This window comes from Lipotes vexillifer, unplaced genomic scaffold (genome assembly GCF_000442215.2).
Source record: "Lipotes vexillifer unplaced genomic scaffold, Lipotes_vexillifer_v1.1 scaffold39, whole genome shotgun sequence".
Taxonomy (NCBI): domain Eukaryota; kingdom Metazoa; phylum Chordata; class Mammalia; order Artiodactyla; family Lipotidae; genus Lipotes; species Lipotes vexillifer.
Window position 1 is genome coordinate 4,327,050 of NW_006787038.1, and position 27,487 is coordinate 4,354,536.

Consider the following 27,487-nt stretch of genomic DNA (forward strand, 5'->3'; position numbering starts at 1 on the left):
AAAACTAAGGGTGTAGTTAGAGAACTTTAAGGTTTTCTCTAACATTTTGTTTTAGTCCTTCAGAAGACCAGCCACTTAGAGCTCCTATTCTAGCACTAGATTGCCTCTGCTATAATATAAGAATTACCTTTTTGGGCTTTCATCCCTATCCAAACTGTCTATGTACTACTCTTCTTTCTTAATTCTCTTTCTCTTTTTCTGATTACCCTTCCAGTGTTTTTGATAATTTTCACTCCATGTTTTTCTTAGTAAATACGGCTAACTTATTCCTTGGAGAATAACAATATCTACAGTAAAATTAATATCATAAAAAACAATAAGCTAACATTTATGGTGTTAATACATTTAACTGCTTAGAATAGCCAGGCACTGTTGTTAATACTACAAAGGCGTTAATCATTTAATCCTCACAACCACCTTATGAGGGAGGCACTATCCATATTGAAGGCAAGATTCAAATCCAGGCTCTCTAACCGAAAGAAAACCACATGGCCATTTCCCCAAATACAGATGTCTAGTTTTCCATTAAATCTGTATCACTGAAAATAAGAATTTTATCATGAATAGTTCTGAGCAACATTTACCATTATTTTGCGTAGTTAACATATTTATTAACGAGCTGGGTTGACTGAAACTATGGTGCTCTTAAAAAGTAACTGATTAGTAGGAAGATGGTCTATACCAATTTGCTTTATTCAGTTTACTCTCAGAATTAGTCCTTCCACTTGGTGGCAAACATCTCATTGCGAAAAGAGGCATTGAGATGCCAGCGATAAAGGAGGCATTTTCTGAATCGTAGGGGTCACAAAAGAAGAAACTGTACCTCAAGAAAACATGGAACTTTGTTAACTGTAGGACATTCTTTCCCATCTCTCTCCTGCTCAGACCTTATATAGCAGTCAAAGGTGTCTAGATCTTGAAAGTTCTTCTGTGAGTTGATGGAAGAGAATACCAGAAGTACATGGAGCTTCTTTTACTCCAGGCACATATTATGTAGAATATAAATGATCAACAAACACTAAATAATAATGGAAATAAAGACTGTAATTGAGAACTGCTCATGAATACAGTAAAGAAAAATCTGTATCCCTGAAACCTCCCCAGAAGCACCAATGACTTCTAATAAAATAATATAAGCTGAGAACATATGAAAAAGTAATTTTCTCTTGATAAATTATTCATTCCTCTTGAGATACCATATCAAGAGGATTTTAGGAGGGAATAAATGAAAGAAATCCTTCCACATATGTATAATCTGATACTTTAAGCTTGGCCAGGAAGAAGTCAAACCATGTGGGCCCAAAAAGAATAAAAATGGAAAAACAATGGAATTAGCAAGAAAATTTTAATACCTTATTGTCCCAGTTATAATGGTAGCCTAGGGTCACCCAGCGCAGTTTCTCTAGTAAACTTCGGGGTCTCCGTTTATTCACTTCTTTATACCTGCAAAGATTGGAGACAAAAATGATTTATTCACTTCAAATGGCAGCAATAGCCTGTTGTATGGATCCTGGAGTCTAAATTTGGTATTCTATATAAGCTGTTAGCCAAGACCTCAACAGGGGAAATTAGAACAGAAATGAGTTGACCAAGAATACAATACTACTGGGGCTTCCCTGGTGGCACAGTGGTTGAGAATCTACCTGCCAATGCAGGGGACACGGGTTCGAACCCTGGTCTGGGAGGATCCCACATGATGTGGAGCAACTGGGCCCATGAGCCACAACTACTGAGCCTGCGCGTCTGGAGCCTGTGCTCCGCAACCAGAGAGGCCGCGACAGTGAGAGGCCCGTGCACTGCGATGAAGAGTGGCCCCCGTTCGCCGCAACTAGAGAAAGTCCTCTCACAGAAACGAACACCCAACACAGCCAAAAATAAATAAATAAATTTATAAAAAAAGAATATAATACTACTAAAACACATGTTAGCATTTCTAATTTCTAATCGTTGGTTCTAAATCCTCTGCTGAATGGGATCAATTTTCAATGTTGAGTCTCCAGCATCTCAATAATAATTAAACAAAATGACAACAGAAATGCCTTTACCCGCCCATGGGAAATGGGACAAAGAGCCCTACAGATAACTGAAAATTTGGCTAACAGAACATATTCAATTTGGTTTGCTAAAAGCAGGACGTGATTAATTACAGCTATCAACTATGTCTAGAATAATGGCAGCTTCCCAGAATTGCAATTTGGGGAAAAAACATTTGGCAAAATACAGTATACAATCAAAAATTACTGGTTTAACATGACTTCTTTAACCCCATATAACAACTTAGATAACTGAGGCCCAGCTAACAATTAAGGGCCACTGTAATTGATTTGGTTTCTGACATTCCCTTATTCAAACCACAGGAGGTTTCTGTAAAATGGAGGTATCCTTTCTGTAATTATACTTTAATCAAATCTATGGGATTAACTACTCTTTTTTTTTTTTTTGGCTGCGCTGCGTGGCTTGCGGGATCTTAGTTCCCCGACCAGGGATTGAACCCAGGGCATTTGTCAGTGAAAGCATGGAGTCCTAACCACTGGACCATCAGGGAATTCCCTAACTACTCTCCTTCTAAAGAGGAAGATTGTTTGATTTACCTCTAAATATCTAAAAATACAAGAATGCTAGGTCTAATCATTTTATTTGTTTTTTCTATGTAATTTACATCATTAATCAATCAAAAAAATTTGGGGGGTCTAGGAACCACTGCTCTTTAAAAAAGAAAACATTAGGCTGCTTAAAGGAGTTTATATTTTGACAGGAGACGACAGATAAGTATAAGAAATGAGGGGAAAATTTAAGGCAGTAGAAAATCTAGCACTAAACTGAATAGCACAAGACTTGGAGGGCCACTAGAATTAAGAAAAAGCAGAGCTCAAAGTCAACTGTCTAATCAGTTAAGGCTTCATGGCAGAGTTGGGGAGTTGAGTATGGCATTGAAGAATGGTCAGCATTTAAACAAGGAGTGATGCAATAGGCAATATAGGCACAAAGCATGAACAGAAGCAAAGGATTTATTACAGGCTCACACTGTAAGTGGCACTCATCTTGAGGTCTGACAAAGTTTACAGAATAGATGCTATCTGTCCTCAAAGAGTTTACATTCTAAGGAAATTGCCACATAGACATATATCAAGACCAGTAACTCAATAAAAAGAATGGATCAAACACTGATATATTTAGGACAGCTGTGAAGAAAGAAGCATAGCAGGTCCGACTGCTATCCTTTGAAAGCACTGCATATTAGGTTGGCCCTTGGCAAGCATCTGGAACTTGGATTCTGGGGAGGTTCACACCATTGCCAGAACTCACTGTGCCTACATTGTCTGTATAAACAATACAGTTTATGCTGAACACCTGCCTCCCTTCTGGGAGTCTGAATTTTGGTACCTGTCAGGCAGAGACTGCCTATGTGCCATCCCCTAGTAAAAATCTGGGCACTGAGCTTCTTTAAATCATACTGATGCTGCTGGTCCAGGAACCACACTTTGAGAAACACTATTCTAGCCAAAATTAAAAAACAAAACACCTTCTATCTCTTTCTAGCTCAATAAGAGATCATTTTATTCTTGACAAAGAACCCAAAATCAGATTGATCTGTACAAATAAAGATAACAAGGCAGCTCTGAAAACTTGATGGCATTTTAGATATTTGATATGGCACCAATAAGCTGCTTTTCATCAAAAGATTGGGTCTAATGTTCTTTAAGAACAGGGTATACATTATTCTAATTAACACAGGTTTATGATATTAATAAAATTATCAAAATTATAGTAACAACCAAACATGAACATATAGCCTATAACATACCCTTTAAAATTTAGTTTCTTTTTTAGGAAACCAAAAAGAACATGTCTTTTCTACCTTAACGGTATCATTATAAAAAAGGCTTTGGGGGCTTCCCTGGTGGCGCAGTGCTTGAGAGTCCGCCTGCCGATGCAGGAGACGCGGGTTCGTGCCCCGTTTCGGGAGGATCCCACATGCCGCGGAGCGGCTGGGCCCGTGAGCCATGGCCACTGAGCCTGCGCGTCCGGAGCCTGTGCTCCGCAAATGGGAGAGGCCACAACAGTGAGAGGCCCGCATAACGCAAAAAAAAAAAAAAAAAAAAAAAAAAGGCTTTGGGTTTTGCCTTATATTATAGAGGGGGATAGGTCCAGGATGCAAAAGAAGTCAGAGAAGAGCCATACTTTCACAAGCAATAAGCCCAGTCCTCATAACAAAAAGGAAAAAAAAAAGCTTAAAGACGCTTAGTGAAAGAACATGTGTGATCACCGAGTGTGCCATTTTGAGGTGAAAATGTGCGTGTGTGTGTGGGTGTGTGTATGTATGTACTGTGTTAGACCCAGGTAAGTATGAGATTCTATCCCTTATTTCATATCCTCTTCTGAGAACTTGACTTCCATTCTTGCCTTTGTATAGAATTTCTGGAAGGAAAAGTAGCAACAACTGTTGTAACACTTGCCTTCAGGATGTGAGAGAAGGACTGGCCAGTGCTAGACATTTCTTGTCTTAGTACCATTTAGGGACCTTTCTGGTCCCCATGGACTTCGTGGGTAACAAAGATTCCAAAAAACTCACTTGAACATTGTGAATAGTGTAAGGCCCAAGCCAAGTTTCACATGCTCCCAGATCTTTTTCAAACAGAAAATACTGAGGGATTAATGAAAGGATGGGTGGGCTGTTCTTTTTTTGTACCTGATTTGTCCAAAAAAGAAGCCAAGAAGGCTCAGTGCCAGTGGAGCCACTTATCCACCCAAAGGAATGCAGGGAATATGTTGGCACCTAACCTAACTTTAAATCTTCACCCAATTATCCAAAAGAATGCTTTCAAGCAGGTGTGACCCTAATTATTGGTTCTCACTGCGAACAGAAACATGCTGCCCCTCCAGGCACTAGCTGGAGGATGATGGATGGGTGGGCTGGCACCTTCTCCCCTGGTGAATGTGCCCACCCAGCACTTTGCTCACTTTCTGTCAGGGGTAAAATCTTAACGTAAGCGCTGGCATTTCTTTCAGCAATCTCATCCTATAGCACTGCTTTCAACTGAACCCTAACTGGGTGGAAATGAACTCCTGTCCTGCTTGTCAATTCTCTATGCAGTGGGTAAGCACTGGTATTTTCTTTTCTTTCTTGCCTCAAGGGACAGTAGTGAACCATTGTGAAAGCAAAACTACTCACTCAGGACAGAAGTCTGAAGGTTGTTTATGACAGAAAAGCTTCAAAATCCTATCGCAGGTATTGCTTTTTCAATCATTTTTAAAGATTCAGGGATTGAGTCTCTCACAACTCTGAATACTTCCCTCCATGACTGCAGCTTTCTGTCCTTCATCCTTTCCTAGTCTCTCATTTCCATTAAAGCTAAAGTCCTAGAACTCCATTTTTTCAGTATTTGAGGGCTTCCAGTTTTGTTTCCCTTCTCAACCTGATCTCTGTCAGTCAGCGCAAATGGACATCCAACTCTACCTTAACACTCTTTTGCTATCTTGCAAATGTTAGTCTTATCTAATCTTCTACCTTCTGCTGTAAACTTTCACCATTTATCCCAAGTCCTCAGTCCTGCTCTTGCTCTCTTCCAGGACAAGGAGAATACAGAGGCCTGATCAAGTGATCCAGTTACTGATTTCAACTTTCCTCCCCTACACCTCTAAACTTTTTGAAATCCTTACTCTGTCCTTCCTTCCTGATTTCAGCAGTGGTCTTACTTCTTTTCATTAAGGCCAATTCTCCACCTATACTATCTCCCATTTCCCTGATGTGGCCTCTGAGGCCCTTCTCCATTATCATCTTTCTTCTCATATTTTCAACTCTTCCTGTGTACTTGTTTCTTCCTCTTGATCTGCAAAAATGTTCAACATTTCCACATACTTGAGAAAACATCTTTTCAACTTGACCTCTTACTCGGGTACCCTATATGTCCTGCCTCCCTCTGCTCCACATTGCTTCTTCTCTTCACAATTAAATGTTCCTAAAAGGACTCAATATTTGCTGCCCCGACCCCTCCTCTGAGATCTGACTTTTGCTTACACCACTCTACCAAAACTAGTTTAGTTTCAATTATACCATTTAATTGTCAAATCCCAGGCCTACAGACATGGTTGGTCCTTCTCTTATTTTGGAAACACTTCCCTGCCTTGGCTTCTAATAGTACCTTTTTTCCCACCCAGAGCTGATGCTTCCTAGGGCCAATCGCCTTCTTTTCTCTGTATGTTTTCCATAAACAAACAAAAAAACACATTATTCCCACTGTTTGCTTCACTATGGCCTTCATGTGTAACTCCCGCATCTATATCTATCTGTTTCTCTCCCTCTCTCTCATTATGCTCCTAAGCTCAGTTCCGTATTTCCAAAGGCATACTAGACATCTCCATGTGGATACTCCACAGGCATTTCAAAAACAATAAGCCCCAAACTACACTAAGGATCACCTCTGCTCATTCTCCTCTTCCTCCAAACCTTATTTCCATTAAATCTTAGTATATAATGTTCCACTGAGGAACACAGAGGTACATGTATGTTTTTGAGATAATGATTTTGTTTTCTTTGGATACAGACTGAGAAGTGGAATTGTTCTATTTTTAATTTTCTGAGAAACTTCTATACTGTTTTGCATAAATAAATAATTACAGCATTATTTACAACAGCCAAGACATGGAAACAACCTAAGTGTCCAACAACAGATGAATGGATAAAGAAAATGTGATATACACAGAGTAGAATATTATTCAGCCATAAAAAAGGGAAATCCTGCCATTTGTGACAACTTGGATGAAACCTGATGGCATTATGCTAAATGGAATAAATCAGAGAAAGACAAACGATCACACTTTTATGGGGACTCTAAAAAATCTGAAATAATAGAACAGACTCGTGGTTGCCAGAGGTGGGGGTGGTGTGTGTGTGTGAGTGAGAGAGAGAAATGGGTAAAGGTGGTCAAAAGATAAAAACTTGTCACCGTAAGAGAAGTAAGTTTTGGGGGTGTAAAGTACAGCATGGTGACTATAGTTAACACTGTATTATTATATACTAGAAAGTTGCTAAGAGAGTAGATCTTGAAAGTTCTTATCACAAGAAAAATAATTTGTAATGATGTGAGGTGACTAACGTGAACGAAGTTTATTATGATAACCATCTGGAATATATACATGTATGAAATCATCATGCCATACAACCTGGACTAACACACTGTTATGTGTCAATTACCTCCATAAACTTGGGGGAACGCCCACAACTGAAGTGTAAACCTGCCTGTCACTTAGAAATCTGTGCATAATCCTTAACTACTTCTCTGTCACTTTTCATAATCTCTTGGTTCCCAAGCCCTATACAAAATGTCTTTTCCAGGCCTTTTTCATCTTTTGTGTGGGTTATTAAGCTAAATTCTTTCTTTTTTTGGCCGCACCGCACAGCATGCAGGATCTTAGCTCTCCAACCAGGGACTGAACCCGTGCCCCCTGCAGTGGAAGCGCAGAGTCTTAACCACTGGACCGCCAGGGAAGTCCCTTAAGCTAAATTCTTTTTTTTCTTTTTTCTTTTTTTCGTGGTACGTGGGCCTCTCACTGTTGTGGCCTCTCCCGTTGTGGAGCACAGGCTCCGGACGCGAAGGCTCAGCGACCATGGCTCCCGGGCCCCGCCGCCCCGCGGCATGTGGGAGCTTCCCAGACGGGGGCACGAACCCGTGTCCCCTGCATCGGCAGGCGGACCCTCAACCACTGTGCCACCAGGGAAGCCCAAGCTAAGTTCTTAATTGTGCTTTTTGCAATGACTAAATTTTCAATCCATTTTCCTCACTGCCACAAGAATTATCTCTCTAAAGTGAAAAATCTATTACTAATCTTGATGAATTCCTCCTGTTTAGAAGGACAAAGTCCACATTTTCCTATTGTGAAATAAAATTTATGTTTTATGGCAAGACGAGATAAATTCATTCATTCATTCATTCATTCATTTGCTGTGCCACACTTTTTGTGAGATCTTAGTTCCTTGACCAGGGGCTGAACCCAGGCCCTTGGCAGTGACAGTGTGGAGTCTTAACCATTGGACCGCCAGGGAACTTCCAAGATAAGAAAAATTTAAACATAAAAAAATCTCTGCCCTTTGGCTCCCTCTCTTCCCCTTACTGTGCATTGTGTATCTGCATTATGCATCAAGCAAACCTCCTCCCATCGGCAGAAATACCTGCTCACGTAAAGAGCAACATTCTCTTAGCAACAAGACAACTCCTTAAAAGATAATGTTCCTTCTTGATCTTGTAAGGGGATGCATAGATCTGGATTGTGTAAATTGTCAATAATCCATCACTTAATATATAACTCTCTGTGTCAAAAAACTTATATAACTGTGCCTTGACTTCTAATGGCTGAACAGTTCTTGGAGCTTTCTGACATGCTGTTCCCAGATAATAATCCTCAATTTGGCTCGAATAAAATGTTTCCATTTCTTTCTTAGATCGATTAATTAATTTTCTGTCTACAGTATATGGCATGCAAACCCCCTTATAATCTGGCACGAACCTTTCTACTTTCATCTTCAAACATTTCCTACAAGGTAACCTACCCTCCTCCTTTCATGGCTGTGTTTCTGACCATACAATTTTCTACTGAAATGCTCTCTCCTCTCCTACTCTACTCTCTGCATAGCAGATTTTTCTAATTTGCTTTTCCACACAGTTTAAACACTTAAGGGAAATCTTTATTCTCGACTCAGTCTCTCCCTCTATCTACTGTGCCCATACAGCACCTTGCAACTTCCTCTATTAAAGAATACAGCTTTAGTGCTGTAAATACCTTATGAAAGCACCTGAATTCCTCCTTTAATAGTCCCTTCCTCAAAGACATTTAATGAGTTTTATATCTATGCTAGCACCAAATATTTCCTAAAGCACAAATGTACATTATTTAATAAATTAATGAAAATAAGATGGAAAGGTATTGTACTATACAGTTTTTAATTGATGATTCTCAAGTTCAGCATTATGCTTTTATTGGACTAACAGAGAAGATATCAATTTACTTAAAGTTAGTATTTACTGAACACCTTCTAATATATACTAAGAATTGTGGTTGGTGCCAAGGCTACAAGAATTTCAAGGTCTGGGGGCAGGGATGGGGCAGGGCAGGTAGTAAGAAGGAGAAGGGGGCAGATGACAGGATTCACTACAATAAATGCTATAACAGCATCATAAAGTCTTAAAGAAATAGAAAGGGGAAGGAATTAATTCTGCTTCCACATTGAGAATATCAATGGAAAAAAGCACACATACAAAAATGGATACAAAGCACTTTATAAGCTAACTTATGGAATAAATAAAGCTAAGTTGCTTTATTTAAATGTATATTTTCCCTTGTCTTATTCTTTTTTTTTTCCCCCGGTACGCGGGCCTCTCACTGTTGTGGCCTCTCCCGGACGCGCAGGCTCAGCAGCCATGGCTCACGGGCCCAGCCACTCCGCGGCATGTGGGATCTTCCCGGACCGGGGCACAAACCCGTGTCCCCTGCATTGGCAGGCGGACTCTCAACCACTGTGCCATCAGGGAAGCCCTGCCTTATTCTTTAAAAAGTTATTTTTGAAAAGATAATACATTCACAAAATTCAAAAGGCATAAAAAAGTATTCATTAAGTAATTCTACAAATATTTATTTAGTAACTACCATGCACTGAAGAATAAAAACACAGGGCAAAGGGATAAAGAGGATGGGAAACGGGCTATTTTTAATTGAATAAAGGAATCATCTCATAAAATGACATCAGAACAAACAGCTTGTACAAAGAATCTGAGTATGCCTGATGAGTTTAAGGAACAGAATGGAAGCCAGTACTGCTGGAGAATAAATGAGAAAGAATAGGAGATGAGGTGGGAGAGCCAAATCATCTAGGCCTCATGGCCTTGATAAAGACGTCTGATTTTATTCTAAGTGTGATGGGGCTGTAAACAAAGTATCTGACTGGCCTTTATCCTTGGTTCTTTACAGCAAGGTTTTAAACCCTTGGAATTTCTGGGAGGGATAGGAGTATCTGTTATTCACTGTGGACCCTAAGACCACACTTGAGTTTATGCCTAAAAGATGACTCAGGATGTGGGTTTGTTAAGCTAGAAAGACAAATGTCATCTTAGAGGGTTTAGGCTTGAAGTGATATTAGCATGACCTACTCGATAGGTGGAGGACTAGAGACTCAGTTCAAGCATGCGGCCAATAAGTCAATCAGTCATGTTCAAGTAGTGAAATCCCAATAAAGCTGTGAACACTAGGCCTTGGGAGAGCTTCCTGGGAGGGCTACATGCCCTGATTCCATGGGAAGAGGACATGGAAGCTCTGTATTCAGGACCCTCCCAGACATCACCCTACAGATCTCTTCATTGGATGGCCCTGATTTGTATCCTTTATAGTGAAATTATAATCATAAGTATAATGCTTTCTTGAGTTTTATGAGCTGTTCTAGTGAGTTAATGAACCTGAGGAGGTCATGGGAATTCCCCTGAATTTGTAACCAGTTGTTAAGAAGTGTGTACAGCCTGGGGCCCTCCCAAACTTATAGGTGGTGTCTGAAATGAGGGTAATTTGGTTAAGGACCATGCCCTTAACTTGTGATGTCTGTGCTGACTCTGGAATGGTTTGCATTAGAATTGAACTGCAGTATTGCACATTAGAAACTATAAAAGAAATGACACAATTTCTATACTCTGTAGAAAACAGACTGAAGAGGCACAAGAGCAGACACAGGGAGACTGGTTAGGAAGCTACTGCAGTAAATAATGGTGGCTTAGACTACAGTGGTTGTGATGGAAATGCTGAGGAATGATTTTGTTTATTACAACTGTAGACCCTACTATATTTGCTGGAGGGTTGGAGTTAGGATTTTTTAATGGCTGTATAGTGGCTGCATTCTACTGCTGGGGTCTGTCATGCTTGATTTATCTGATCTCCTGCTGACGGACACTTGTTTCTCATTTTCCCCCCATTACAAACAATGCTGCAATAAAGATGCTTACACCTAACTATAGTATGCTTGTGCGAGAATTTCTAGCTACACTATTCACTGACAATAAACTTTGAACAAAACATAGAATTGAGGTGCCCTAATATTGTGAACAAACTATTTTTGCTAATATGTTCCAAATATTCCTTCATTTCCTACTTAAAAGTTTCTTCCTCCCTGACCACAGAAACCTAGAAAGGTAAAATCGAAAGGATTCTTAGAGGTCCTCTAGTTCAGTGGTTCTCAATGTGAATGTTATGGTAGATAATCAGAATCTCTAGGGAAATCTTTTTGAACCACAGACCTTCTCCCTTTCTGATATGCTCTGGGACAGTGGGAGAACTGGCATGTACTGTCTAGGTGACTCTGACCGTGATTCAGTCACCTTGAATGGCTTATCCAGCCCAATCCCTTTGTTTCCCAGATGAGGAAACTGAAACACACATTCTATAGAGTGACAGAAGGAGAACTAGGCCCTCATCGATTTTCAGTGCTGCCAGCAATGTCTGAGCATATCAATTTCTTCCAATCCTTGACAACAGAAGGTATGACCATAACATTTTTCATTTTTTGCTAATTTATTAGACCAAAAAAAAAGGTATCTCACCATTGTTTACAGGATGATTTATTAAAGAGATTCATCTGAGCTATTATAGAAAATGACAACTGGGATTTCTATAGAGTCATTTGTCAGAAACAAAAAAATCAATTACTTGAAAACACAGGCTGGCTTAGTAACAAACTCTAACCTCTCTGACTAATTTCACTCAGCCATGACCTTCCTTTACTTTGCTCTCAATTCTACAGAAGACATACTTGAGAACAGGATTTTCCTTACTGCTCTTGTCTATAACATAACCTACAGACCACGAGGGTTTTAAAGGAAAACCAACACATTTAATTTTCATTTTCTTTTCAACTTAAGAAAATTGTCTATTTCCCTGCTAGAATTAACATGACATAGTTTCTGAAAACTATACCATTAGAGCCACTTAAGTTCAAACAGACCACACAAAGCTGGTATAATGGTTTTAACAGGATGTTCTAAGGATTTCTCACATATTATCTTGTTTAATCCTCACACTATTAAATGAGGAAAAGACGACTCTGAGGTACAGAAAGGTTAAGAAACTGCTTAAGTTAACAAAGCTAGTAAGTGGCAGAGCTGGGATTTCAACCCAGGCAATCTGACGCTAGAACTAGTACTTTACATCACTGAACTCTTTACAATCTGGCCCTAACCCACCTTTCCGGTGTCATCTCTTGCCAATTCTATTCATGACTTCCAGGAAGCATCTCCCATCATCTACCTTTAATCTAGCCACTTAAGTGACCATACTCATAATCTTATAAACTCTATCCCTGTACCTGCCAAATTGTATTTAATTATGTTTACATGTCTCTGTTCTCGACTAACCTACAAACTGCTTGAAGACAGGAAGTGTGTCTTTTTGGTCTTGAATCTCTAACACACAAGCACAGTTATCTGACACAGCAGAAACTCGAACAGCTATTTGTTGAATGAACACATGAATGTACATATTCTGTGCTCCTATCTCACAGAACAAGTTACTCTGTCTTTGCTCAGGCTGTTTTCTCTACTGACAACAGCCTTCTTGCTTTTCTGACTGGCAAATTCCTAATCATTTTTGAAGACTCAATTCAAATGGACAGAGAAAAAAAGAGGATAATGGGCCCAATTAAAAAATCATTTTTCCTTGACACCTCCTTCTTGCCTAGAAGAATTATTTCTTCCTCTGGCCCCCACTGCATTTTCCTAAACACCTATCGTAGCAGTTTCTGAGCTCTATTATTTTATTCCTTTTGATACTGAGTTCCTGCTGTAGACTATGCACTCCTAAGTGCAGGGACAGTGTCCTGTTTATCTTTTTATCTCCAATGCTTAGCATCACACCTGGTACATAACTAACCCTCAAAAAATATTTGTAAGGGCTTCCCTGGTGGCACGGTGGTTAAGAATCTGCCTGCCAATGCAAGGGACACAGGTTCGAGCCCTGGTCCGAGAAGATCCCACATGCCACAGAGCACCTAAGCCCGTGCACCACAACTACTGAGCCTGTGCTCTAGAGCCTGCGAGCCACAACTACTGAGCCCATGTGACACAACTACTGAAGCCTGTGTGCCTGGAGCCTGTGCTCCACAACAAAAGAAGCCACTGTAATGACAAGCCCGCACGCCGCAACGAAGAGAAGCCCCTGCTCATGACAACTGGAGAAAGCCCGTGCACAGCAACAAAGACCCAATGAAGGCAAAAAATAACTAAATAAATACAAACGATAGTAAAATAAATAAAAATAAATAAATTTTAAAAATGTATCTGTTGGGGCTTCCCTGGTGGCACAGTGGTTGGGAGTCCGCCTGCCGATGTGGGGGGCGCGGGTTCGTGCCCCGGTCCGGGAGGATCCCGCATGCCGCGGAGTGGCTGGGCCCGTGAGCTATGGCTGCTGGGCCTGCGCGTCCGGGGCCTGTGTTCCGCAACGGAAGAGGCCACAGCAGTGAGAGGCCCGCGTATGGCAAAAAAAAAAAAAAAAAAGAGGAAAAAAAAAAATGTATCTGTAGAATGAAATGCTGAAACAACATTAAGGTACAAGGACTAGTTTCCACGAACAACAGCTGACCTACCGTAAAACAGGCAGTAACACTGACTTCATCTAGGAGAGTAGTGCTTTCAGTGTTACTTTCTTCAGGATACTGTAAGTCTTCAAAAAAGACTTTTGAAGTCTTTTCTACTTTAGGTAGAAAAAAGGGCTGAAGCCGAATGAAAATGGATAATCTGGGCTTCCCTCGTGGTGCAGTGGTTGAGAGTCCGCCTGCTGATGCAGGGGACACGGGTTCATACTCCGGTCCGGGAAGATCCCACATGCCGCAGTGCGGCTGGGCCCGTGAGCCATGGCTGCTGAGCCTGCGCGTCTGGAGCCTGTGCTCCACAACGGGAGAGGCCACAACAGTGAGAGGCCCGCGTACAGCAAAAACCCAAAAAAAACAAAAAAAAAAAGAAAAGAAAATGGATCATCTGATGATTGAGAATGAACTCGTTATCTAAGATATGATAAGCAAATCTTTAAAGTGGACCTCAATTTAATATAACTGTCAAAGTGTCTGTCCAAATGTTCCTGGGGGAAAGAATGTAACTGTGCTGTATTTGAGTGGAAATGAGGAAAAATTAATATGTTAGTAACTTTAACTGAACTATTATAGAGTAGTTCATTTAAAGATCTGTGATGACGTGAGCTGAATACGAATGCTTTACTGTGACTGGTAAGACTTACCTTAGAAACTCTTTGCTCTGTTCCCACAAATCTTGGGTCTCTTCTATAGTCATATGTTTGTCCAGGTTACATACATTAGGTTTCTGAGAATATAACTTAAGGCACTGCTTCACCCAGTGCCACTGGTAACCTGGGAGGAAGGGGTTTGGGATAAAAATAAATCCTATACAAAAGATGGATGAGAAAAAAAGAAGAGGAGGAAATCCTCCATCAGTTAATCAGATCATGTACTTTTGTTGACATCCTTATACCCATTACATTATTATTTATTCCGTGTCTCCTTTTGCTAATCCTTCCAGTGGCTTCCACACATAAGCATATATTCTCATTCCTATTCTCTAATTTCAGAGGAAGAGGAGTTCCTTCAAGTTAAAAAAAGCTGTTTCGATGATGAATGTTAGACACCTACCACTATGCAATTATCTCTAGTTTTTTGGGTTATCCTCAAGAGAAACAAATATTACACAATTATCAATTGTGTGATTCCAAAGCAAACTTCAGAAATGAAACTGACAAGTCACCTCTCAAATTTCACCAGGTATCATTTAGAGAGGTGGAAACTGCTTTCTGTAGTTACTACTTTTGTGATATCTCAGTGTTGCCTTTTTTGTTTTCTAATATCTGGCTAATGATTTTTTTTTATATAAAACCATCTGTTAAAATAATTGGTGTGATTTCTGCTTCCTTTGAACTTTGATCACTATAACAGGGAAGAAAGGTGATATAGACATCTGCTCAGTATGCAAATATCTAACCATTTCTCCTCTGTAAAAGACAAATAATACTTAACTGGAATCCTATGCATGGTTAAGGATTCATTCATCAAACATTCAACAAACATACACTATATGTACTTTCTTAAGAATTAGAGATAAGGAGATGAAAAACTTTGTCCTAAGTACCTGGAGATAGAACAGTAGAGACGGTTATACAGATAATGCCTTTAGAAGTCTGGCTGTGAACGGAAACAAAGGCTGAGGAATAGTCAGAGAAGAATAAGGGGGGAGTTTATCGTTTTTAGGGTTTGGAAAGACCTAAGCATGCTTACATGAGCAAAGAGCCAGCAGAAAGGAACTGGTTGAAAACAGAAGAGAAGAAAGGACCACAGCAAGGTCTTGAAAGCTGGAAGGGGTAAAAGAAGGTGGGATTAAAGGGTGAAGGGAGTGGTTATGAACAGAAGCAATCCCTTTTCCTCTAAAATTGGAGGACAGGAATGGACAGATAAGTGTGGAGGCCACTTCTGCATGTCATGTATTAGTCAAATTCTCCAAGTAATTTAGGAGTAACAGGACTGTCAATATTTTTAAAGAAAAAAAAAAATGAAAAAAATTTCCAATAACCTACTGTCTGCTATCACCACTATTTCACAAAATAACAATACTGTAATACCCACAAAGATACCACATCAAAGGAAGAATACTTCTGATCTAATTCAAATTTGAACAGTGACAGGAAACTGAATACTTTTATAGGCAGTCCATTCTAGACAACTGTTGTCTTCCTGTTATGGAGTTAAAATTTGCCTCTTTTTAAGTTTTCATGCATTGGTCTCAGGTCCTGACACATACAGCAACCCCAAATCAGTTGTCAACTCTTCTTGATAAATGCCTCTAACTCTGTAGCTAACATTTACTGAGCATTTACTATGTGCAAGGCACTGACCTAAGTACTTTACATGTACACTCACATTTAATCCTAACCTTATGAAGTGGGTACTACCTTTAGACACATTTTACATATGCGGAAACTGAGGCCAAGAGAGATTAAGAAACTTGCCCAAGATCATACAGTAGGAAGTGACAGAACCAGGACATGAAGCCATGTAGTCTGGTGTCAGACCTTAATCACTAGTATGCATTGCTTCCCACCCCTTTTTGTGTACAACAAATTTTCAAATGTTTGATGCTGTCATGTTCCCACTCAGGTCTAATCTTCCTCAGGCTCAGCTTCTGGTCTTCAGACCCATCACCTTCCTGCTCACTCTTGTAAGGAGAGCTTGTGGTATACTCAGATTCCTTCAGAATAAGCAGGATCCGGAAGTAAACATAATCCTTCTGATCAAGTCAGAGTAAGAGGAGACTCCTTTCCCATGTTCTGGGCATTGTACTTCAATTAAATGCAGCTTACAATGGCAGGAAACATAACATAATGAGGTACCAACTCAAATGATGTGGCTTAAGTGTGAAGTCCTAGGAAACCTCAAATAGCAAGTACAATCGTACCTCAGAGATACTGCGACTTTGGTTCTAGACCACGGCAATAAAGCAAATATTGCAAGTCACATGAATTTTTTGTTTCCCAGTACATATAAAACTTATACTTTTGCTATACTGTACTCTATTAACTGTGCAATAGCATTATGTCTAAAGAAACAATGAACACACTTTAATTAAAAAATTTAATTTATTTATCTTAATTATATAAAATAATGCTGAAAAATGCTAACCATCATCTGAGCCTTTAATGAGTTGTAACTTTTTTTTGCTGGTGGAGGGTTTGAAATATTACAAGAATTATCAAAATGTGACAGACACAAAGTGAGCAAATGCTGTTGGAAAAATGGCACTGATAGACTTGCTTCATGCAGCGTTGCCAAAAACCTTCAGTTTGTAAAAAAGAAAAACAAACAAACAAAAAACAGTATCTGTGAAGCACAATAAAATGAGGTATACTCCAATCTGGACAACAGAAAACCGAAGTGGGATTGATAACTTTGTTGTCTGAACAATCTGTTAAGGGAAGAAGGCACAACAACAGAAATATGGCCGTGAAAACAGGAGCAAGGTCTGAAAGGTAAAGGGCAGCATTCAAGAACAAAAGGTGCACAAAACACTACTCGTGATGTATGCTCCTCATTTACTCAAACTAATGAAGAGCAATGCTTTCATATATAAAAGCCACCATTCAACTATTTTCTTTGTGACTTCAGACACAAAACTGGTCTTTAGTTCTTTAATATAGAACTAAAGTGCACAAGGCCTTTTATAAAAGTTTTAAAGCTGTTACCCTTTCCAATGTTATCAACATATACTTTAGTGCTGATAATGTACTAATAACTGTAACACAGGGCTTCCCTGGTGGCGCAGTGGTTGAGAGTCCGCCTGCCGATGCAGGGGGCGCGGGTTCGTGCCCCGGTCTGGGAAGATCCCACATGCCGCGGAGCGGCTGGGCCCGTGAGCCATGGCCGCTGAGCATGTGCGTCCGGAGCCTGTGCTCCACAACGGGAGAGACCACAACAGTGAGAGGCCCATGTTCCAAAAAAAAAAAAAAAAAATAACTGTAACACAGACCTGGCCCTTGGTACAATGAAAATTAATTTTTTTTAAAGGAATTTTTCTTGCTTTTGACCCATATTTGAAATCACAAGTGCAATGTTAACTTTATGTCTTCTAGAAACAGGATGCAAATATAAAATCGTTTGGCCAAATAAGGCATTTACAAATTTTCTAAATCATTCATGATAATTAATCTATCAACACAATGGTCCCAGCCTAGAAAAAAGGTTAATAACATTACCCACTCTTCATCATTAATTTCTCTACCTGTAAAATGAACTACCTGATATCACTAAAATTCAAAATTCTATAGATTATTTAGTCTTTTAGGAATTTTGATCTCATTAACTTTAATTCTCTTTTCAAAATTCAGCCTTGATGATAGCAACAAATTTTAAGTTGTTATGCCATTCGTGAATGTAGGGATTTTGTGACTTGAATGAACATTATGAGTTACTGTATCAATTCAAAGTGCTTCTTTTGCCAGAGTAGATGTTCAGAGCTGCAGCAGGGAGCCCAGAGTCAGTGCCCTAATTTTTGATTCGTACCTGGTTTGTCACTTTCTGCACTATAAGGCAGGCATTACTGACTCCTGTTCTATCCTTTGGGAATGCCAAATAAATGGAAATCTTAGACATGGCAGAATTCAGGAGGGGTTTGGGAGTGGAACATTTGTGTGTTTAGTTTTCTTCTTTGTCTGTTTACTTGATTATAACTCCTCCTCCAAAATTAGACAAATGATTGATTTTGCCTTCTGAGCTCAAGTGCACTCACCAGGATAGCCTTGGAGACCGTAGGCTCTCCACTTGCTTACGGGCTGAAGTCCAGCTCTGTACGCATCATGGTCACTGACTGAGGACACATTTAGGTGAGATTTGACCACCTGGCAGGAAGGAAACAGAAGTCAGTGGGTTAGAGCTATTTTACAGATTAACTGTGAGAATCTCAAACCTCTAAAGGCATTTCTGATATGGGGCAGTTAGGAGTCCTAAGTTTGGGGTACTAAACTTAGCTCTATCACTTACTTAATGCATGACTAAGTCACTTAACTTCTTAGAACCTCAGTTTCCTCAGTTATGTACTAATAAACACAACAGAGCTCTACAAAATTGAACTAGTGATGAGAAGCAGACTGACTTTGGCCTTTAAGACTATCTTTTCCTATGATACCACATCTTTGTGATTTCTTATAGGACTCTGAATTATGAAAGGTATTTGGTATATGGAATACCCTAAGTCACAATGCTAGTTACTTCGGTTGGGGCTAACAATAATGCTCCTGAGGAACTTGTACACAGATGGTGTTTAAACAGAGCTATGAGGAACACCAGGCTGGGGAGGGTGAGTGCTCAAACCACTCAGAAAAAATGGTTCAATAAAACATTGGGAATCCTGTTTGCTAGAAGTACAATATTTGCTCTCTTAGACGGAACTTCAAAATGAAACTTGTAACTTTCTGTCTTTGTTAGTTACTTAAAAATTAAGCTTTTAAGGGGCCTATGAAGGTTTCTTTGCATTTAAGAGTATCTTATGGATGGCTCATTAAACTAGTTGAGAAATCCAATATTCAGTCACTAAAGTAACTAAGGATATTTAAAAAATACCAAACTATTCTTACATTAATAATAAACTTAGGGTCTGGCTTGTCTTAGAATACCTCCAATGTTCTCACCCCAAAAGATATGATGATCTCTTAATCTATTAACTTTGCCAAGAGTGTAGATTTCCAGACAAACTACCAACAAGTGGCTGCCGTATATCCAGTCTCTATAATGAAATGGCTATCTGAAACTCTCTGAGAGTCCTGACCACCTAACTCTTTCAAGTACCCAGAGAACAGAATGTTTTAATTTCAAAACATTTCATAATGATTTCTTAAATAGATCATACTTAATACTGCACTGTAATCCAGCAACACCCTCAAACTGGAAAGAAGTTTGTGGACCTAATCTATCGTACTCTAAGCTGAATCAAACCTCTCAGCCTTTTAAAGTTTGTCTGCTTCCTCCCTTGTCAGACTGTTAGCCATCACTTTCTCCTCCGCTCTCATCTGATGTCTTATTAATAGCAACTTTCTTCTTCTCTAATTTGCTACTTTCAATCTGTTTTGAGCTGGAGAATGAAATACTACCCATGTTTTTATGTACTCAACAGATAGTGCATTTACTGTGTACTTACTGTTTTAGGTACTGTGCCAGATACAATGTCCCCTCCTCAGGTGGCTTACATTTTAAAATTATGTAAGTATTACGGTAAAATAAGGGCAAAAGGAGTTGAATGAAAGTCTGAGGGGTTCTTCCATGAGCCAAGTACACTATTCCTGGACTTCATGTTATTTTGACAACTCTAAGACCATCTCTGCTAACAAATGAAGTTTCTAAGAAACTGAGTTCTAGACAAATATGATGTTACTATAGCATTCCAATTTTATTGAGATCTATTACTAAGCTTGAAAAGAATGCCTCATCCAGCCATCTGTGGACAACACCAATGGCAAATTAGGGATCTATCTTCAGTGTTAAAGCGATTGAAAAGAAACGTACGTTATAGCTGTGATTCTCCCTGCGTCCCCTCCCCCTCTCCCCATGTTTTCTTCAATTTCCAAGAGGAATAATGCAGAAATAAGGTAGAAATAATGTATAGTGCTTGGATTCAGTTGCCCTTTACTTTCAACCTGGAGGGATTATCTCAGAATCTTTCAATGCCCTCTTCCTCAAAGTCCCAGAGAAGACAGGGCCTTTTATGCACAACGGCTTCTAGGAAGACTCGGGTAACTGGTTTCAAGCTGTAGAACGCTACCGTAACGTCTGCGAACACGGTTTACGAGTTTTCACACAAATCTAGGTGCAAATTCAAACGGACAGTTAATGTAAGGAATAAACACCAATTCCCAGGCATTTTTTTGACCGAGGCCGCAGCCAGGAATAGCTGCGTGGAGAAATGGTCAATAGAGCCCTTCATCGCCAAAGTGTGATACTTTCTGGGCAGTTCAACTGTGCACCCACGGAAGGCGGGGATCGCTCAATAACCATCAGTCTGGAAGCGAAAAGAGGTTAGGAGAACACTGAAACCTCTCCAAGAAGCGAGGCGTGGCGAGGGGTAGGTGCGCGCCGCTCCTCTCTCCGTACCTTGTTGGCACCAGGCCCCGTGCCGCGGGCTGCGTGGGCTACCGAGAAGTCGATGACCCCTCCCAGGTCTACGGTCCCGGGGCGGCTCTGCCGGTAGAAGCGGAAAAGCTTCCGAAAGGCGTCCTCCCCAGGCTCCGCCGCCAGCGTCGCCACAGACCCCACGGCCGCCGCCATCTTCCCCATCTCGCTGCCCCGTCTCCTTTGACCCGGAAGCTGATTTCCGTGCTCCGGATCAGGCAGGCTCTTCCGGGGTCGTGACCTCAGGTCACTGGAGGTCTCTCATTCTGAAGATGGCGGCTTCGGCAGCGAGGACAGCAATGGCACTGCGTACGAATATCCGCCGGCCGGTTGCGTTTGTCAGAAAAATTCCATGGACCGCGGCCTCGAGTGAGTTGGAGATGTAGTAAGGGCGGAAGTTTTAGGTCCAAGCAATCCTGAAAAACCTTGCTTTCTGCGGAGCACTTAAATCAGCGTGGTGGTTGGATTAAGGCGGCTGAGTATGCTCCTGAGCAAGCCACTGAGTAGAAAGAAATTTTGTTTGCAATTAGCCGTTTAGGGATGCCCCTTGAGCTTTTGGGGCACGTATTCACGGTCTCTAGCCTTTCGGAGTTTAAAGGTTTAATTACTTGGAAATTTAAGACTAACGATTTAGAAGGGGTTATTTTGATTGCAGGGTGGAGGATGGATTCAAAGTAGCAAAAGTAGTTTCAGTGATTTAGTTCAAAAGTGAGGATTTCAGGGTAGTGATAGAAGGAAGAGTCAGATTCACTTATGTTAACCAAACAAAATCGACAGATGGCTTGAATGGGGGAAGAGTACGGATGGGGGAAAGGGTGGAATGACTTACAGGTTTTTAGCGTTGGTGAATTTCGTGATTAGAATGTAGGAGAAGCAGGTCGAAAGATGAGGAGTAAAGTTTAAATGTGTTTAGTTTGAAAAACCTGTGAGGTCTCCGTTAGTTGGACAGAGGACGGTGTGTATCGATGGAGAAATGCACTCTGAAGCCGTACTCCTTGGGTTAGAGTTCCAGCTTGGCCATTTGGTAGTTGTGTAACCTGACTAACGGAAGTAACTGGGAAAAGGGCTCACTACCGTGCCTCAGTTTCATCATCTACAAAATGGAGTCAATAATAATTTCCTCCTAGGATTGTTGATTGGATTAAATGAATTTATATGTAAACTGCTTAGACTTGTGCTCAGTACAGAGTAAGTACTCAATAAATGATAGTTGTTTTCATGATTACAAAAATTGAAGCTCATGGGAGAGGCCTAGGCTGGAGATAGAGGGCTGGGAGTAATCAGTACTGAAATCTCTCACCAACATTGATTTTTGTCAGCTGAAGTTTTGAGTTAAGGTTTTTACATGTGCTTACAGAAATTTAAAAATCCATGGTCACTTTTGCAGACATTCATATATCAGGTCAGCTCCCTTAAATAAGGAATGGAATGAGTGTGGGTAGTAGAATGGGAAATAGATCAGTTTGTGCCCCACCTTCTCAGACCACACCCAGAAGAATGTCTTGCTTTAGGCCCTGTGAAACTGGAAAGGCCGAGGGGTTTCTGCAGGCATCTTGCAGATGCGTTTCCAGACCATAATGGACTTGCTCAAGATCTTTAAAGAGTGTATAAAATACGACCTTGACTACAGTCTCTCTCAGTTCATTCATTCAGCAGATGTTTAAGGAGTATCTGTTGTGTGGTAGGCATTGTTCTTGGTGTTTGCAGCTGTTTCTTCATAACAGTTGTAGGTAATTTGGGAAAAGGGTTACTTTCTAGAGCTAGTTTGTTTTGGAAGTGAATGTTTTCTAGAACTTTTAATACCTGGTTTAAAACTATTTTGTTTATCCTCCAGTAATATGTTTTGTGGGAGAGCCCGATCTTGCCAACTGGTTTGATCAACTATTAGAGCACTACAGAAATTTAGCCCCTGTGGCTGGTTGAAGGATTACTGGACATTTATTTATTCATTCAGCAAATATTACCCTGTTGTGTATCAATCACTGTGGACATAGTGGACTCAACACTTGGCAAGCTTATGGTATAGTGGTGGGGGTGAGGAGACTTACAAACAACAAATATAGGCAGTTTTTGAACCAGTGGGGTTTAAATGAACTAGGGTGGTGAAACAGGTAACATGAAATGTAAATCAGTGAAAGTACAAGCACTGTAGTACAGAAGAGAAAGCGATCATGTAGTTTTTTGTTTTTTGTTTTTTTCAACTTTAATGTGTGATTTTTAATAGATCCTGTGTTGAGGGGGAAAATTTTAAGAACACATTTAGGAAACAATTTGGAAGTTTAAAATATATACTGGTGTTACCAAGTCCAAGCTTGTGCTACTCACTGCACGATAGGCCAGTAAATTGAGAGATGAGTTGTTGGGTGGGGCAAAGAAAAAGAATAGCAGCTTTATTCGGAAAGCCAGCAGACCAAGAAGACGGTGGACTAGTGTTCCAAAGAAACACCTTCCCTGAGTTAAAATTCAGGCTTCTTTTATGCTGAAAGGGAAGCGGGTAAACCCCTGGTTCCAGCCAGACTCCTGAGGGGATGTGTTAATTTCTTCTTTGGTACAGCCATTCACAGGTGGGCCTGGTCCGGACATTTCCTATGAGCTAAACAAAGGTATTTTAGCTTAACACTCATTACCAGGGAGGCAGGGTTCCCAGAGATGGGCCATTATGTATAATTTTTTTTTTTAAAGAAGATGTTGGGGGTAGGAGTTTATTAATTAATTATTTATTTTGCTGTGTTGGGTCTTTGTTTCTGTGCGAGAGCTATCTCTAGTTGTGGCAAGTGGGGGCCATTCTTCATAGCAGTGCGTGGGCCTCTCACTATCACGGCCTCTCTTGTTGCGGAGCACAGGCTCCATACGCACAGGCTCAGTAGTTGTGGCTCACGGGCCTAGTTGCTCCGCGGCATGTGGGATCCTCCCAGACCAGGGCTCGAACCCGTGTCCCCTGCATTAGCAGGCAGATTCTCAACCACTGGGCCACCAGGGAAGCCCCATTATGTATAATTTAAGCTTTATAGGCAACATCTCTTTAGTGATTAACTTGTAATAGAATACAAAAGTTCTTCCCTATTACACTGGGAGTTAGATGAAATTAGGAAATTATCATTGACTTGTAAGTGTGATAATGATATTGTGGCTATAAATTATGTCTTTATTCCTAGGACAGGAGTGCTGAAGTATTGAGAGACGTAATGGCACTGATGTGTGTATCTTACTTAAAAATGTTTTTGAAAAACTACATATATATGCATGCATATAGATATGTGTATATGACAAAATGTTAAGAATGACTGAATTTAGATTGTGGGTGGATTTGTACATCTCTGCTTGCAGCCAATATGTGTATATGTCACTACCTAATTCAGGAAGCAATTTTTTGAAAACTCACTGTTTAACTGTTACACCTCAGGGAAGAGGATCTATGTTCATTTTGTGGGGTCTCTCCTCTGGCCATGCCCAATGATCACATCAATCTCCAGAGAACGGTTCAGCTTCCTATCTATGCTTCCCAGAGCTGTTAATTTGTTCTTGGTAGAGATGGCCAAATTAATGTATTGTTTCTTCTGTTACTTCCTGTTCTTAGAGAACGAATTTAAATAAGTGACTTTTTGTCCTATATTGAGGTTAACATCCAGTTTCTATATGGATCCACTGGTGTGTTGTAACATAGTATTGTGGGTCATCACCTTTACTACTCCCAACTTTAGCACAGCTACTCACACACTACACGCTCACATCCCTGAAGGTCTGTGTGTGCCTCAGTTTGACTCTACTAGGTGAACAATGCTTATCTTTTTTATACGTACAACTGATTTACTTTGTTATAAAACAGAAACTAACACATCATTTTAAAGCAAATATATTCCAACAAAGATGTTAAAAAAATAAAAAACAATAAAATAAAATAAAATGTTGCCATTTCCTCCAAACTCTCAGTATTCACGTCTCATTATTAATTCACCACTCTGTTATTAGGGGTTACCACTGAATCAGTGATGACTCCAGAACTTCTGTAGAAGGGGTTTGGGGAAGGTGAGCAATTCATTCTGGGAAAGAGAGTCTAAAACCAAGTGAATGGCCCTTTACATTAGCATGGGCAAACTTCCCACATCCCACCTTGTCTCAACAGAGCCATTAATCTAGAAAAAACTACAGTGTCACTTTTCAGAGGTCTACCCTGTGTGCACACATGGAGAAGACACTTAGAATGTTAAAGTCAGCCTGTTAAGTAATTTTATTGAAATACTGTAACTAGCACCCTATTTACTTTCTTCACAGTCCTTTTCATAATCTATTTAATTTTAGTCCTTTTTAATTGTCTGGTACACCTTTAACACCTAAACTCCAAGAGAGAAGGAGCTTCATCTTATTTCCAGTGCCTAGCACATAATGGTTTCTAAAAGGAACTGATTGCAAAATTGGCCTCATTTAGGAAAGGATCTGTTGTTATAATCAGGTTTCCGAAATCTTTAGTATCGATACGGAATCCTTTCCTCTCAACATTTCACAGGAAGCTAGACTTCTTAAAGCCCAAACATGGATATGTCTGAAGTTTCCTTGACTGATCTAAATTGAATTAAAATAATTATATTGTACAGGAAAAACTCAAAATTTTTACATTTTTCAGAACATAACCACCTTTTCTTTCTCTACTTTCTTCCCTTCAAAACAAACTTTGCAACACTGGGGTGAGTTAAATAATCAGAAATCTAGCCCCAAATTAAGCTCTCAATGACATGAAACACATTTTTTGCTCCTTTTTAATAAAAATCCTATATGCAGTACATTAATGTTTTCTTTTAGAAATTACATTGACAACTTAATCCCTAATTTGAGGCATCCATATAATTGGTTTACAGAAAGGTTCTTCGGCAAAATATTTAACACAAGATATATATGAGATGCTGAGGTTTGGGTAATATACCTTACTTGAAAGGCATGAATAGTTTTTAAACACTGTAGCATAATCACACTTAAGGCCATAGTTAACTTTCTTCCCAAATCCCTGCAATTCTATTAGAGGGGAGTTCTAAAAGGCCTGTGTCTTCTCCTGTGTCCACAACTGTAGACGTACACTGATGGCCCTCAGTCCTGCTCTCCAAACTTCAAATAAGGGGCCAGAGACAAGGCTCGGGACTTGGAAAAGTCCTAGAAATTCCCTGCCTCAAAAGCAGTTTCAGAGTTTCACCTTTTCCTAAGGATGACAGAGCTGAGTAGACATGCCAAAGTCTTCCAAATCCTGCTGGTTGTTTTGAATTATGGCTACTGTGTACCCCTTGAGTTTTTATCTCCACATACTTGAATTAGATCCTGTAGTTCCTCTTCGGTTCTAGCATCTGTGACCTCTTCACACGGTCTATATGCCACAGCTGTTTTACCACTTTCTAAAACCACAATCAGCAGTTTCTGGAATGCATCTCTCATAGCCTTCTGAATAGCAACCTTCTGGGTTACCTTCCTTTTCATAAGGAATGACAATGACCCTTCCTCCAAGTTATCCAAAGGTTCCTCAGCCATGCCAACTTCGGGACTCCTGCACTCATGGGAGGGCAATACCACCTCTTGATGATCCTTTTTGACCACCCATTGAAACCAAAGTAGTAATTTGCCAATTCTTGGCATCTGGAGCTGTTTAGGGCAGGCGTATTATGTTGAACCGCCTTATGTCTGGTGCCGAGACGAACCTTCACTGGAGATGTCTGAAAAAGCTGCTTCTGGTCGCATGCCTTTTGGGCTCTGTGGGCCTCCCTTGCTGAATAAAACTTGATGATGGCATAGAACCCAGGACCGGCCACTGCTGCGTTTGGGAAGACTCGGACCGAATGCAGAAGGCCAAACTGGGAGAAGATTGCAAGGCCTCGGCCGTGGGTCCAGAGCCCAGCTCCCACACCAGCAAGGTTTTGTCACTCGCGATGGGAACCGCAAAAGGTACCAACTCCACCATTCTACCGTCACCGCGCGTGCGCGGCTCGGGGCGCAAGCGGACTGCGCCTCAACAATGCTTATTTTGAACTCTTCTGCCTGCTGCTGCCTGCTAGCTAAAAGGTCTGCAGTATTTTCAGTGCTTCAGTATTTTAAGGTTAGGCTGCTGATTTGCGTCGACAACAGAGAACAGTAGTTAGGAGAAGGAGCAGCTGATGGGCTCAGCCAGAGTCGCAGGCCAGTAAAGGCTGTTTCACAGGGCCAGGGAAGGGTCTCTTCACAGCACAAGTGGTCAGTCGGGCTGATGCAGTGAGGCTGCTCAGTAACTTACTGGGAAACCAGGGGCGGTCGGCACACACTTAAAGGCTGCAGGCACTTTGGGCAGAGTGAGGAGCAGCGCGAACGTTCAGCTTCGGGGCCAAAAGGAAACCGGGGATCCTGCCGCCATCTGCGCAGCCGTCCGGTCAGGGACACGCGGTACCCACTTATCCAAGTCCGGGTGGGCAGCCACGCGGCGGGGAGGAGGCCAGGGGCGGCCAGGTGGGATCTGGTAAGGATTCAGCAGACGCTCTGGGCGGGCTCTAAAGGTGTGCAGCAAGACCTGAAACCGCTGTCGCCCTCCGTGTCCCTTTCAACGAGATACACCTGGGCGCGCAGCCAGAGCGCTGGAGACATTGGGGAAGCTGTGAGGCCTCAGCTGCATGCATACGGCTAAGTTGGACACCTTCGAGTCCCCAGGCCTGGTGAACTACACTGGGGGTGAACCACTGCTGCACGGTTAAATTTGAGCCTGGGCCCCTGCAAACCTGTGAGTTCTGGTTTGCAGCTGCAGGCTGTGCAGGAAAAAGTAGCACCCACACTTCCTCGTCCGAGTCTCACGCTTCACGCTCT

At 40.9% G+C, this 27,487-nt stretch overlaps 2 protein-coding genes and 1 pseudogene across 2 annotated transcripts in view; 1 reads left to right on the top strand and 2 right to left on the bottom strand.

The window, feature by feature from the left end:
• Positions 1-20,845, bottom strand: part of ALKBH1 (alkB homolog 1, histone H2A dioxygenase) — a 30,103-nt gene extending 9,258 nt beyond the window's left edge. The window contains 4 exon segments of the mRNA XM_007459779.1: positions 1,353-1,443; positions 14,260-14,422; positions 18,309-18,417; positions 20,663-20,845. Coding sequence (XP_007459841.1) covers positions 1,353-1,443; positions 14,260-14,422; positions 18,309-18,417; positions 20,663-20,845 — 546 coding nt within the window.
• A 96-nt stretch (positions 20,846-20,941) lies between these two features.
• SLIRP (SRA stem-loop interacting RNA binding protein) overlaps positions 20,942-27,487 on the top strand; it is an 11,365-nt gene continuing 4,819 nt past the window's right edge. The window contains exon 1 of the mRNA XM_007459780.1: positions 20,942-21,049. Within this exon, the coding sequence (XP_007459842.1) occupies positions 20,953-21,049 (97 nt within the window). The 5' untranslated portion in view covers positions 20,942-20,952. The remainder of the gene's footprint in view (positions 21,050-27,487) is intronic.
• On the bottom strand, positions 25,937-26,618 carry LOC103070380 (RAD52 motif-containing protein 1 pseudogene; annotated as a pseudogene).